This window comes from Battus philenor, unplaced genomic scaffold (genome assembly GCF_028537555.1).
Source record: "Battus philenor isolate CCGP_79_NKW_IND1 unplaced genomic scaffold, ilBatPhil1.0.hap1 SCAF_11, whole genome shotgun sequence".
NCBI lineage: Eukaryota > Metazoa > Arthropoda > Insecta > Lepidoptera > Papilionidae > Battus > Battus philenor.
This window is the reverse complement of record NW_027181673.1, coordinates 14981613-14995927: the sequence shown is the minus strand read 5'-3', so window position 1 is coordinate 14995927 and position 14315 is coordinate 14981613. Positions and strand designations below refer to the sequence as shown.

Sequence of the window (14315 nt, the reverse complement as noted above, 5' to 3'; positions counted from 1 at the left end):
TATAAGTTCCTTTAAAATGGGTCCAGCTATTTCAGAGATTAGGAACAAACTGACAGATAAAAATTTGTAAAAATTAATTTTGGTATATGTACCGTATTTATATTCAAGTGCGTGTAATAAACAGCGATTGTTTTATTTGTATAGCTTGTATATAACTCCTTTTTAATAGTCTACCCTTTTAACCAGCTAACTGTGATTGACGAGTATGCTCGTCATGTAGAAGTGGTACGATTTCATGTTTGACGAGTATAATCGTCATGGCTCGTTTTGGCGACGCAAACAGTGCACGTCCGCCAACGATGGTGCCATAGTTGACTGGTTAGACATAGTACTATAATGCGTTTTTATATTATGCGATTTCATTCCTTCGTAAATGCTTTCTCTCTCCCCCCACTCTCTCTTTATATATATACATATGTATACATAATAAGTAACCCGCACACAAACGTTCATTATTAATTTCCTACTTAATATTTCTTTAACGGGAAATAATAAACGAGAAATATTTGTAAATAGACGCTGTAGGGGGGTCCACTCAGCGTGTTATACGAGAATGCGCTTATCTAACGCTTTATAAGAAATATTACTGCTATACTAACAAAATTCTGTTCTATTTATATGCAAAATATTACATTATTTATTCTACTATTTAATTCGAAAAATATAAAAGAAATATTACTTTAAGTTTAATTATTTTCTATGCATTATCTGTGTGCAAGTAAAAATATAAATGTATTGAAGGGTATTAGGAAAAAGATTTGTGTCATACGTCAAAGGCTCTCGAGTAAAGAGTCTGGAAATATAACTCATTGGATATGAAACCGTATCCGCGAGGTGATAGCAGCTGGCACGTTGACAGGTGATGCTTCAAAATTAAGATGCTGGCTCCTGCAAAGGTATTTATTATATTTTATATAACACTTTGATACAAACTTAAACTGTTTTATATAATATATAAAATTCTCGTGTCACGGTGTTCGAACTTGAACTCCTCTGAAACGGCTTGACAGATTTTTACCAAATTTTATATGCGTATTCAGTAGGTCTGAGAATCGGCTACTATCTATTTTCTATACCCCTAAGTGATAAAGGTTGTTCACACTTAAAATTTTTTTTTATTTTTTTATCGAAATTTTTTGTTTTTATTTTTTTATGATACAGCATACAAGAATACATACAACCATAAATTTTCACCCCTCTACGATCAACCCTTATTTTTTATTTGTAAATTAAAATATCAATTTTTTTTTCAAAACAACGTTTGCGGGATCAGCTAGTTATTTTATATAAATATTGTTTCACCTATGGTACACTTGTGTATATTGACCATAGACTAAATGACTACATATTTTTAAGAAAATTGTTAAGAAATATTTACTACACCTATGATTATTAGTCATTTAATTAATTTATTTTAATTTTTCTGTTTCTTTATTTTTTCTGACGCAAGTGCGTTTCAAATCAGTTTGATGTGTTTATTTATTATTGTATTATATTTATAAAATGTATTGTACCTTATTTATTATAAGTATATGAGCTATATACATATATATGTATGTTTTGTACACGTTAAGTTCATTATTTATACCTCTACTGTTTCCATGCTAAGGTTGTATGGAAGAGATCGCCTTGTGTGATAAAACCGCCCAATGTACATTTTTGTTTTTTATTATTAAACTATTTAAATTTTTTAACGTGTACAATAAAGAATAATAAATGAAATTTAATTAAATAGCTAACAATAAAGCTTTTTTTCATTCCGTAAAAATAACTAAAAATAATAATTTTATACTTTAGATATTAGTTTTAATAATATGGTACTAAGTTTGTATGGACCCCCTTCAAAGTTTTCCATTTTTCTCTATCTTTGGCAACTTGGAACCAGCCGGGATCTGCCGTAGCCACGTTCTCGTCAGCCCATCTGGCATGAGGTCTGCTTCTCGCTCTGGTACCTCGGTACCATGAGGTCCATTTTATAACCCTTTGTATCCACTTTCTCGCCGCGTAACCTGCCCAGCTCATTTCTTTGGAAGGAATTGGTAAGTGCATCTGTTATACACGTTTTTTGGCGGAAGGCTGTATTCGTTATTTTGTCTTTTAATTTTATATCCAAGTAGCTTGGATACTTGAATATCTAGAAGAGATATGTACACAATATATTTTAAAAGTTGTATAATAGGTATCTTTTTATTTTTAAATTATTAAAAAAAAATTTCAACAAGAAAGTAAACTATGCGATTCAAATTGAATTTCAAAAATTGTTTCACTTGACAGATTCTTCAGGAATCTGAGTGTACGCATGCATAATAAAGTTCCACAAGATATCTTAGACCTTTCTTTTCTTATTTTTGAATATTAAATTAAAAGTATATTTATTACAGTTATTAGAAATACATTTAGCTAGGTTTGTAGACTCATTTACATGATTGATGTTATAAAATACACATAAAAAATTCTTATTTTTCACTTAAGCAACTGTTTAGTTTCTGGCTCTTCTCAACAGATCAACGCTCCGAGCCAGTGGTAGCTTACTGCTTATAATGTAATAAACTATAAAAGGGAATGTAAATGACTACTAGAATAAACATATTTTGAATTTGAATTACATCTCCTTATGTCATTTTGAGTCTAAATAGTCGTAATAACTATAGTTGGACTATGTATTTCTTTAAAATATTTTTTTTCAATAGATTATTTTTTTTTATTTAAATAATTTAATTTATAATAAACGTTGAAAAAGCATTGAAAGCATTATTGTCAAAATGTGTTATCCTTTATATAAACATCAATAGTGTAGTTATATACACAAAATATTTTTCTACTTTTTTTTAATAAATCTAGTGCTGAATTTTTTTTATATCAAAACATTTCGGAAATCATACAAATGTAAAATTAAAAAATTAATACAATAATATCCATAGATAAAACTAGCTTCAGTTCCCGATTATATACCTATATATATATATATATATATATATATATATATATATATATATATATATATAGGAAACTTTGTTCATATTAAAACTATCAACACTACATTCTTGTGCGTTGAGATATATGTGCGCTGTTTCTCTCTATCATCATCATTATAATTTCACCCGAAAACGTCCGTAGATGGACATAGGCCCACTCTATACATTTGTAATGAGATACGTTGTATACGACCAGCATTTGTATCGTCTTCTGAATATATTAAAAGTCTCAGCTGTCTACCCTGTGGGAAAACATCACCCGTTACGTCACTTTGTGGTCTCTCATCAATAACCAACACCCAGCAAGCATCATTTTCATACGCTACTTGGTCTGCCCACTTTGAAAAGAAAGAATGAGATAATTACATTAAATATATTACCTATGTTTATTTCAAGCCGTTTCCGGTTCTATTTTACATCTATGGAATATTATTATGTCCAGCTGTAGATGTCTTACGGCTGAAATTATGTTTATGATAATGATTAGTTAAATTAATCTTAACTAAATTAATTTGTCTGTTTTTTTTTTTAATTAATAAATGTTTTTTGTTGATCTATCACCCATATAATTCGATATATATATTCAAATTTTTAAATATCGAATCATATCTAATCATACCGATCACGAGATGGTAAACATAATCAAAATATTTTCCGCCTACATGTGTGTATATTTACAATGTCTGGTATAAATAAATCAAAAACATTATGTGAAAAATTATCTGAATTTGTACAAAATTGTTTGTCTATTTCGACTTTATAAATTCAGCAGGTTTAAGGCGGTAGAAAGATGAAGATGTGTAGCCTTAAATTTTCTTCTGCACGTAATTGCATGGCTTACAATACCGAAGAATATTTTAAATACCGGTATTTAAATATTTTTACTTATCTCAGTTGTTATATTGACTTATTAACAAATAATATATGAATTCTAATAAATATGGTTCTGAAATGAAAAGATATTATTTATTTTATTACATAGAGAGTAGGAGTAGATAGATACAAAGAAATGTGCAAGTGAAAGAAGTATATATTAAATTCTATGTTACATTTCACATGTAAGAGGCTCGTATGGTATTATACAATTAATGAAATAAATAAATACATTTAAAAAACTTTTAAGTTAAAGTGTTTTTTGATACCCATATTGTGGTGGTTGTGGAAAAGTATGTACCTAGTCCGCCATATTGAAACGGCGTCCATCTTGAATTTTAAATTTTGACATAATCATCGTGTTTTACTAGTGTAGCCCTTTTCATTTGATACCCATATTATGGGGGTTAAGGAAAAATATATAATCCGCCATTTTGTATCGGCGGCCATCTTATATTTATAATGTTATTGATTTTATTATATTGTATTGTCATTTAAATTAAATGTGTGTACCAAATTTCAGATCAATCTGACAACGGGTATGTGCTTAAATTTCAATTTCTAATTTTGATCCAAATAAATTCCGTACGGGTCGAACTAAATAAAACCGTTTAAAAATATAATTAAATTGAAAGCATCTATTAAATAATATTAGTAACTTGCGTTTTGTATGTATGAGGTACATAAATACCGGTTTTTAGTAGAGGATAAAAATCGTCCGAGATTCCGGTATTCAGGATCCCGGAATCCCGGTATTGTAAGCCCTAATTGCATAAAGCGTTAACATATAAATTTTAGTTACCAAGTTAAATGCCCACAATACTAAAGAGTTATTAGGACGTAATAAGTCACGTGACCAGTGGCATGTTGACCGAAGTCATGTTGTTAGGAACGCTGGGTACTACATCAACAACGCAATTAGTACAATTACCTCAAAGTCAACAGATCTGGCTTCCAATTGAGGTTCGGAATTCACGTACGCAACATGTGAATTAATTTTCAATTAAATTGCTTAAACTGTCCTAGCTTTGTTATCAACTATGTTGATGTTATGAGAAACTAGCTTCATACATATAGTTTGCGAGCAGGTACCTCGTGCTTAGCAGTAACGAGATATAGTAAAAGGAAAAACCTACTTATAGTCTAAATCTGATTGCAAAAAACAAAATAAAAAATGATGTACTTCATATTTAATGGAATCAGGCGTTACCTCGCAGAAGTCCATCCTAAGTAAGAAAAGGACCAATATTTAGCCACTTCCGTACATGCAGTGGTAGTCATGCAATAAAATGCACCGCCCGCCAGCCCGCTGATAAATGCGTATGCGGCAAACAATGCGAATCACACAGCCGCCACCGCCAAATTACTCAAGACGTGTTTCACCCCTCCACGGGGCATTCTCAGGAGTTATGTTACACCGATTAGTGCCAAACACACAATTAGTGCAAAACAAGATGTATTTCATTGTTAAAATAAAGTGGCAGTTGGCTACGCAACGTACAGAACAGATGACTGCTAAAGTTATTAAGTTCTAAAGTGGAGACCACGATGTGGCAAGTATGAAGTCATCCTACAAACTGAACAGATGACATTGTTAAGTTAGAAGAAGCTGCAAATATAAGTAAGACGCCTACGCCTAGCTGTGTAAATCCTACGGCTGATACGATGATAAATGATAATATAACTTTAACAATTTTTATTTATAAGTAAAGATCATGTATTTATGTTTAAAACACTATTTTGAAAAACGAACGAACTAAACTTTTCCAAAATCACTGACCAACTGTCAAATAATTTTTTCTAAACATTGCTTTATTCAAACAAATTTCTAAAAAAAATGTGAAGCATGATGTTAATAGAATTAGATGTAATCTATATTTTATAGTCATTTACATAACGAAAACATGTTTGTAATGAGTTTAATACATCGTTTGAAAATTTCCAAAAACTCGACGTAACCAATGACAGTGGTCATTGGTTACGTCGATGGTGGGAGACCTAGTGGATGTTGTTCTGGTGTTACCAAAACCGCAGCACTGTCAACATGAATGTTGTTGAACCTATTCACGTCGCAGAGAACCGGAACAGATATTGGTATATCGTAAGAGATAAGATTACTTTGAGATTGTCATGTACATTTGTAAATTGCATAGAGGAAATGTCTCAAGAAATAGGAGGAGTTACCTTGCCCATTATTTTATCTTGAGTTATAAGATGATGCAATTTACAGAAGGTAATCACCAAGGCAATCATCAAATTGTCATGGATAACAAATTTCTCGTTAAGCTGAATTGGTTAACGATACGGCTTCACCGGAATGTTCATCATTCATTTACTCTATAATGTTTTTTTCCATCCTGCTTCTTCCCTCTTATCTCAAATCAAGGTTTCAATTTCTTCATGATACACATAGGAGGTCTTTGAGATCATCAAAGAATCTAAAATTTTAAATTCCGGTGCATTATTCTTCGTTCGTGGTCAAATCTTTTACAACACAGACCGTTCTATTGCGGAATGAATTACCGATGAATGCAAGTCATGCTAAATGGCTACCTATTTTTAAGAAAATGGTTTATAAATATTTATTAGACCCTTGATTCTTTAACCTTTAATTACATTTTTTTCTTTCTCTTTCTCTATTCTTTCTGGGACAAGTGCGATCCAAGTCTGTTTGATGTGTATAGATAAACACACATTGTGCTTACAACATTGTATTATACTGTATTTGTATGTATGCTATGTACATCTGAATACATATGTATGTTTTTTCTATATGTACACTTAAACTTCCTTTACAATTCTACTGTTTCCATACTATGATTGTCTGGAAAAAATTGCCTCGTTTCATAGGACCACCCATTTCATTTTTTTCTCTACTATTATGTACCAATGTGCATATTTTCTAGCATGTACAATAAAGAGAGAAATTTCTTAGTGCCTGATTATGATGCCTTTCTCACTATTTATTAATTTTAATTCCAGGTTCGATGTATTATATGTAAACTAATATTCTGCTGCGCCAATTGTCGCCGCCGACACGAGAACACTGAACACAGCTTGACCTACGACTGTCCAATCTGTAGAGGCGAGAGGTTTCTTTGCAGACCAGAAGATATAAACGATGACTTCATACAACACCTAGCGGATAACCATATGCCGCTGCAGTGTAGAAAGTGCGATAAGATCTTCAACAAAATGGAGGATATGATCAATATAGACAGATGTCTAACTACATCTGAAAATTCCGTGAAAGGTAATGACACAGAAGTAATAGATGGAAATGGTATTGACACAAGCACATCTATTAATAAATCGAATAAAACAGCAGTGATCACACCTGTTATAAGATTACAGCGTCTTGTTGATTATGATTTAAGTGAAACAGAAACGGAAGGAAGTAGAATAGATGATACCAGCATTCCGTACTCGAAGGAATTCCCTAAAACTCCTCTTCCGATGAAAAAGCAAAGAGCTGTAACGCCGCACGTTAGGAAGTACATCACATTAATGAGACAAAAAGCTGTTGATGAATATGAGGAAATTTTAGAAAAAATGAACGGTTCTCCTTCTGGCATTGGTGTTTTGGAAGGTATTTTTAAATGCAATTTTTCAATTTTTATTATAAATTATTACAAAATCCAAAAATAAAAATAAATAAACGATATAATTATCATAACTGTACCAAAATAATCTTTTCACTAAAATATAATATAGTATAATATAATTTTTGACATATTGAAAATTTACAATACGAAACGCTCAATGGGTTATGCTCTTATTCGGGATTTCTTTCAGAGATCTAATCAGAAATACGTAGACGAGCGAAAGTTACACACATTCATTGCTAATTCAGCCCCGTGGATTGGGATTTGGAGTTAAGATCACGGGTTGGCAAGCCTAGTGTAGGGCGACCACTTACAAGGTGGACGACCTTCTTTGACCATTGGACGACGCTGTATCCAGTCCGCTTCTATACAGTTCTAATAGATACCAATTAGGAAACTTATATTCAACATTAGACTCTCGACGGCTCCATTTCTCCTACGGCTGAAATGACGATGAAAACAATTTATTCTTTAAAGAAAAACTTGAGACACATGTCTCCAATATTGGAGACAATATTGTTGATTCGCTTTCAAGAGCATAATTACGATTTTTGAGTAATTTTCATAATCAAAATACTCATAACAGTATCCCAATTGCTTCAGAATCAGAAAGACAGAACTTCAGTCAGAAAGAAGCGACAACACCAACTTCACAATTACCATACATGCTAAAGTTAGCGCAAGCTGTTACAACCAGCACGCCGACCCATCCAGCTGCAGCAGGGTGGACGCTGTTCGACGAGCAAGGAGCAGATTCGCCGCTTTCAGAAATAGAGGCGACTGAAAGTCCGGCGCAAAGCGTTGATAAAGACGTGAGAACTGTTTTGCTGGACCACATCAATAATTCAATATCTAAACTTTTCAGTTCGTGCGCCATCTAAGAACACACGTCTACAGACTTTTTTTTTATCAAAGATTACATTAAAAATTTTGCTACTTCCAATGGATCATAGAAATATCTGCAGATATTTCTAGAATATGCAATTTTTGCAAGTAAAGGTGGTTGAGTTTGTTGAAATATTATTACCCTACATTATTAGATAAAGTCAAGTCTTTATGTTAATTCTTTATTATTGAGAGCAGATATATTATAGTGGACTCTGCTTACGAATGTGATCTCTCAATTTTCGTCTCGCTAATGTAGACCCCGAGCGAGTCTACCTTGGATTTCGGGAGATTTATTTCCACCACAGGGAACCATTGTCTCAGACGTTCTCAGTACAGTGATATATATATGTATATATATACATACATATACATAATAAAGATAGCAATTTTAGTACTGTTAGTAAGTTCTTTAACACTCTGTAACTATGCGCTTGTAACACTCTGAAATATATCGAATTGAAATCAAAGTGACACTAAGGTTTGCGCTTGCAGATCTGGATGTGAAGAAGGAAGAAGTACTTCTTTGTACACAGTACAACAATATGTCGTCCATTGTTGTGTATAGGTCCCTTCAAGTTTTCAATACTACTGGTTAGAAGCGCCCTATGTACAGCATCTTCTAGTAATCTAATCAAGTTCATCTGTCCTCATCATTATGATTTTGAAAATTCTTATATAATATTATTTACCTGATTGTACACCTTATCCAATTATTATTAGGAAAGACTTTAATAGTGCTGTCTTTACAACCGTATTTTTGGACTCTATGAAAAACATGTTTCAGTCAAAAACGGAATCGGAGAATCTGCAGCCGAAACTGAAAAGCATAATTGTGACCGAAAGTCGTATTCGTCTAGGCAGTCAGGACAGTTCCGACAAACCCGTCGCACTCCTCGACACAGAAAACAGCAACGAGACTTCTGTGAAGATTAAAAAAGTTAAATTTGCACAGGACACAGTTTTCGATCCGGAGCCAAAGGTCAAGAGAGGTATGAAAAATTTCACTTATGTGTTTGTAATATAATATATGAATAAAAATGAAGTTTTGTCTGGTTATCCTTTATAGTTCTGTAAACTATGCATTTGATCATGTGATGATTTAGAAAAGTTGTTATGCATGACCCCACGATGATTTCTAAGTAGGTATGATAAAATTTCGATAGATGGCGCCATTGTCATCCCAAAGAGTTCCTAGTTTTGCCGTAATAGATCATGCTGATTTAAATTGCAATGAAAATAGTGAACGATTGACGACATTTCGAGTCGTGGGTCACATAAGAATTTATGTAAATTATGAAATTCATGCCCGGCTCACATAATTAAAATAAAAGCTAAATACTCTATTTATTAAATTCCTTGCAGACAAAGTCGCGAGGCACTGCTAGTGTCGTACAGAATGGAAATTAATTATTTATTTGTTATTAATCTAACTTAATGAATCAACTAACATTATAAAAACAAATTCCAAAACTTTTATATTTATCTTACGTTCAATACTTTTATAAACGATTTTCTCATATTTTGAACACCCTCGTAATATCCTCTATCTGATATATTCTTTCTTAAAATATTTAAAATTGCAAAAAAGGACTTTTAAAGCTCTTTCACTCTAGTTCTAAATTTTACCATCGGGAATACCATAGCACCATCTTTTTTCGCATAACACGGCATTGACCTTTAATATAACCGATTATTGAAATACAATACTTGATGTCGACCTCTTGAAGAATGGTGATATCATCTCATTGTTCTTATCACCACGAAAATTCTAATGGTAGTAAGCCTAGATTTATTATTAGAAATATGCTCTTAGACAAGAACATTAATTATGTCAACTGTTTAATACAATAGTGTATAACAGTCATCATCATTACCATTTCTGCCATAGAAATTCCACCACTGGACACAAATATCTGCCACAGATGTCTACAACACCAGTAATAAGCATCCAGCTTGTAGTACATTAAATATTACTTAGACTGGTACCTGCGTAGATAATTTTACAATTTTTAACTTTATTTGAAGCCTATGGTTTTAAAAGCACAGAGTGACGGAATCGTTTGTCATATATTAATATCTATTTATCTAGGCTATATTAAACAGCAAGACAAGACGTATGGGTTTACGACTTCCGCATACGGTTGAAATTCCTTCCACCCGTACTAAGCATTTTATAGTGCAAGCAGCCAAGGAGTGGAACAACCTGCCGGCGTAATTGTTTTCTGATAATAATAACTTAGAAGTCTTCAAGATAAGAGTAAATGGGATTCTTCTGAGCAAGCAGGGCTTCGTCGTCGATTAGGCAAGACAAAGGTTAAACGCTTCGCCTATAAACGCTTATATTTGATTCATACGCATGATTTATGGCTGATAGTAATTACAAAAACAAATTAGTTGAGGGCGTTATCTGCAGTATGGTTACAAAAAATATCATTAATTGTTTGGTGATATGAGAGTTGATTAAAAAAATACATTTCAATTTTTCAGTATACAGAAAACCGAAGAGAATGTTAACACCGGGTCCACAGAAACCGCGTTTCTGCTACAACCCTCACTTCCAAGCTCTCGTCAATCGGTTTGAACCTCCAACGAGGACGCCTGTTAATTGCAAGGATGAAGCCGATGCCTGTACGCCGCCCGTTGGAGATCACGGCGTGCATGCCCGCGCCATAGACTTCAGGGAGGAGAGCTGCGCCGAAGACGAAACGCACTCAAGGGAGTCCAACGACCTGTACAGCACCTGTGTTAGCTCACCAGGCGCCCCGCTCCGCGCCGCTCTCTCCGCTGTGACCGCGAACATAGCAGGCACGCTGGAAACCTGCATCGACACCGTACTTCGCACAACTGAGGAGGAAACTGAGATAGAATTCAAATTCGTAATAAAGAAGAAGAAAGTCAGCGTCAAAGCCATAGCTGAAGGCCCACAAGACGCAGAAGAAGGAAAAGAAAATATAGATAAAGAAGCAGCGGAGAATAGAGAGAACCTTTGGTCGTCGGTAGCGAAAGCCGTGAAAAGCGTGATATGGGGAAAACAAGGTGATCACATGTTTCTTTATATATATATACATAGTTATATAATTAGCCGACGACTTTTTGCAGAATAATGCTTAAACTAAGCAAGAAATTATATCTATTTCTTAACGAATAAGCTTCTTGACGAATAAGCCACCTATTAGACTATTTAAACATCTGACTTCGCTTTCAAGAAACATAACAACGCGAGGGAAATTGAACGATTATGGAGCGGCCGCCCGCTCCCTTACCGTGAACAGCGTGGGCGGACCGTGGTTGGATCCGGATCCCTCCTCGGCTCGCCTGTGGTCCACGCTGCCGTCCCAACCCGCAAGCACAATCCAGCAACACACCCCGTCAAAGCTCTACCGCGAAGAGCCTTAACAAGGTTCGATCGTCCATGTGAAATTGGTAGGCGCCCAACCACATTTAGTTTTTAAATCTAGGTCACGGACCCTTCCGCTCCGTGACCTCAGTACCGACGAAGCTGTAAAAGCCTTAGGGCTAACAGCATTAACATCTTCAGAAAAAATACAACGGTCAGTTACAGCGTCAGTCCTAAGTTAGGCTCCGGGGGAATTTCTACTCACCAGAGTACTAGGTCAGACTCACAGAGTCCCCAAACTCTTATATTAGTTAAAAAATATAAAAATACTCTTGTATAACTTTTTTTAAAAAGAAGATTTATTTAGATAAAGCTTTATGAAACGTGACTATATTATAAACATCATTAAGAGATTCTCTAAATAATAATAAACATAACGAACAATCTATTAAAGGTTGAATTAATTTTAGCTAAGATTATGTACTTTCATTACAGTGATGTCATAGGAATAAAATGTGTACATACGTACGGAGCAACCTCTTGGTCAAACAACTCAAAACAATCTCGTGATCGATCCATATTTCTTAAGCAATGTCGTAAATACCAATACGCCGAAGTTGATCTACTTTTTTGAAAATGGAATCTACTTTATTTATACCATCTTTATATTTACAATACAAATGATTAGACTAGAAGCCTTAAACTATTTTTGGTCATATATTTATTGGTAATAAAAACATTCGGATTCAAAGAGTAAAACCAAAGAGAATTTTGGCAAATACATGATGATAAAAACTAAATTACTCGATCCAGTAATATAAACATAACCAATTTTACAAAAAAAAGAAAATATCTTAATAAAAGTCGACTAAGATCATATTTCGTGCACAAATTGTGATTTTGGCTTTTTAAAGAAATATGTTTACCTTTTATTATTGAAATAGGTTTTTAATTAAAAGATACTGTCACATTCTTACAGTATTTATGTCCTTGTTCTCGTAATCATTGTTCCACAAGTAGGTTCGTCGTATTTCAATACACTTTATTTTCCTCTCCTTTTTTCCCGGCATTGCGGCGCCCGTTTCCAGGTAGACCCTCATTTTGTCCTCACTTTGGGGCATCGGGCTTATATATTAATGAATTTCCACGACCAGTGCTCTCTTTAAAGTAATTTATTGTGCTATTTATGTTTTTTTTTTTTTTTGAAATTGTTGTTTCGTCATTTAACATAATACTTTTAGATCCCATATCTTCTTGTGTTTCATCAGGAGATGAATTTAATACAAATTCCTGTAAGTTTTTTTCTCAGGCATCCTTATCTTGACGAACATAACTCATCACTATCAATGATTTCAAGTATATAATGAATAAATCACAATACACATTTCATTACAATTACTTGTTATTTTCATCGAAAAAATATGACTATAGGCAATTTCCAAATATTGGAAATCTATGAAGTAGATCTATGTATACCATTGGATTTCCTATGCCTGGAATGATGATGATAATGATGATGAAATTACACCAGTAACGAGAATAAGATTAATCAGTTACTGTAATATTAACTTTGACAAATGGCAATCTCTGACAACATCTTGTAGACATATTAATGGCATTATACCTTTGTATCTATTTGACTTTAGACAATATCTATGTAATTTTGGAAATAAACAACTTGAGTTTTAATTTTATTAGTTATATCAGTTTAAAATATTAAACTAATTTTCTTATAAGTATGGTTATTACGAAGTGGCAAGCAAGCCCAAAGTAAGGTCATGGGAGGTCGTTAAATGCGGACAACGTAAGATCAGTAATTGTGGCAATCTTTGCAGGGGGCCTATACCTTCCATTGGATGCCTATCAGCCGACATGATGATAGAAGACGCATGTGAATATAAAAGTTGACAAGTAATATAAATTACATAATAAAATATACGGTTTACCTTCTTGCAGTATGTCAGACACCACACCGACCGCTAGAGAGCGATGAGTCGAGCGCTTGGTCGGCGAACAAGCGCAAGTACGAGGAGATGACGGAGCATGAGCACAGCCCGCATGATTACAAGCGCCACAAGTACGCTGGGCGCATACGTGGCCGCCCACCGCTGCGCCGCGCTTCCACCTATACACTGGCAGGACTGGTAGACTCCGACGACTAGACCATAAGATACAACTGATGAAGATATAATTTTTTTTATTCTGTAACTAACATACCGCAAAAAAAATATCATAGCCACAAATTATACATCATAGTAACATAATATACATCTCAGTAAGAGAATATACATCACAGTAACAGAATATCATTAATTACACCAGAGTAATATACATCAGAGTAACACAATATACACCACAGTTACCAGTTATAGATGATAATAATTTAAATAATGTAGTTGACATTAAGTTTGAAAATGATTGAAATAATAAAATTTTTATAGAGAGAAAATTGATTTAAAACGCATACTTTTAGTTCTTTTTTACTATTTTATTCGAAACGGTGTCGGTGATTAAGTTAAATATCTCTGTTTTTTTTTTTAATTAATAAATAGCACAAAATTACATCATGACTTTTTAATTGAGTTTTCTAATCACACTTTTAATTATACCTATGTACGATTTATATATATAAAGTCA

The 14315-nt window shown here is 33.5% G+C and overlaps 1 protein-coding gene across 1 annotated transcript; it reads left to right on the top strand.

Moving 5' to 3' along the window:
• Window positions 1–790: 790 nt before the first annotated feature.
• Window positions 791–13840, top strand: fs(1)Ya (female sterile (1) Young arrest). Its single transcript, XM_068776159.1, has 6 exons — window positions 791–896; window positions 6831–7437; window positions 8057–8265; window positions 9126–9330; window positions 10829–11377; window positions 13635–13840. Exons 1-6 carry the CDS (start codon window positions 879–881, stop codon window positions 13838–13840), a joined length of 1794 nt encoding a protein of 597 aa, XP_068632260.1. The 5' UTR covers window positions 791–878.
• The last annotated feature ends 475 nt before the right edge of the window (window positions 13841–14315 follow it).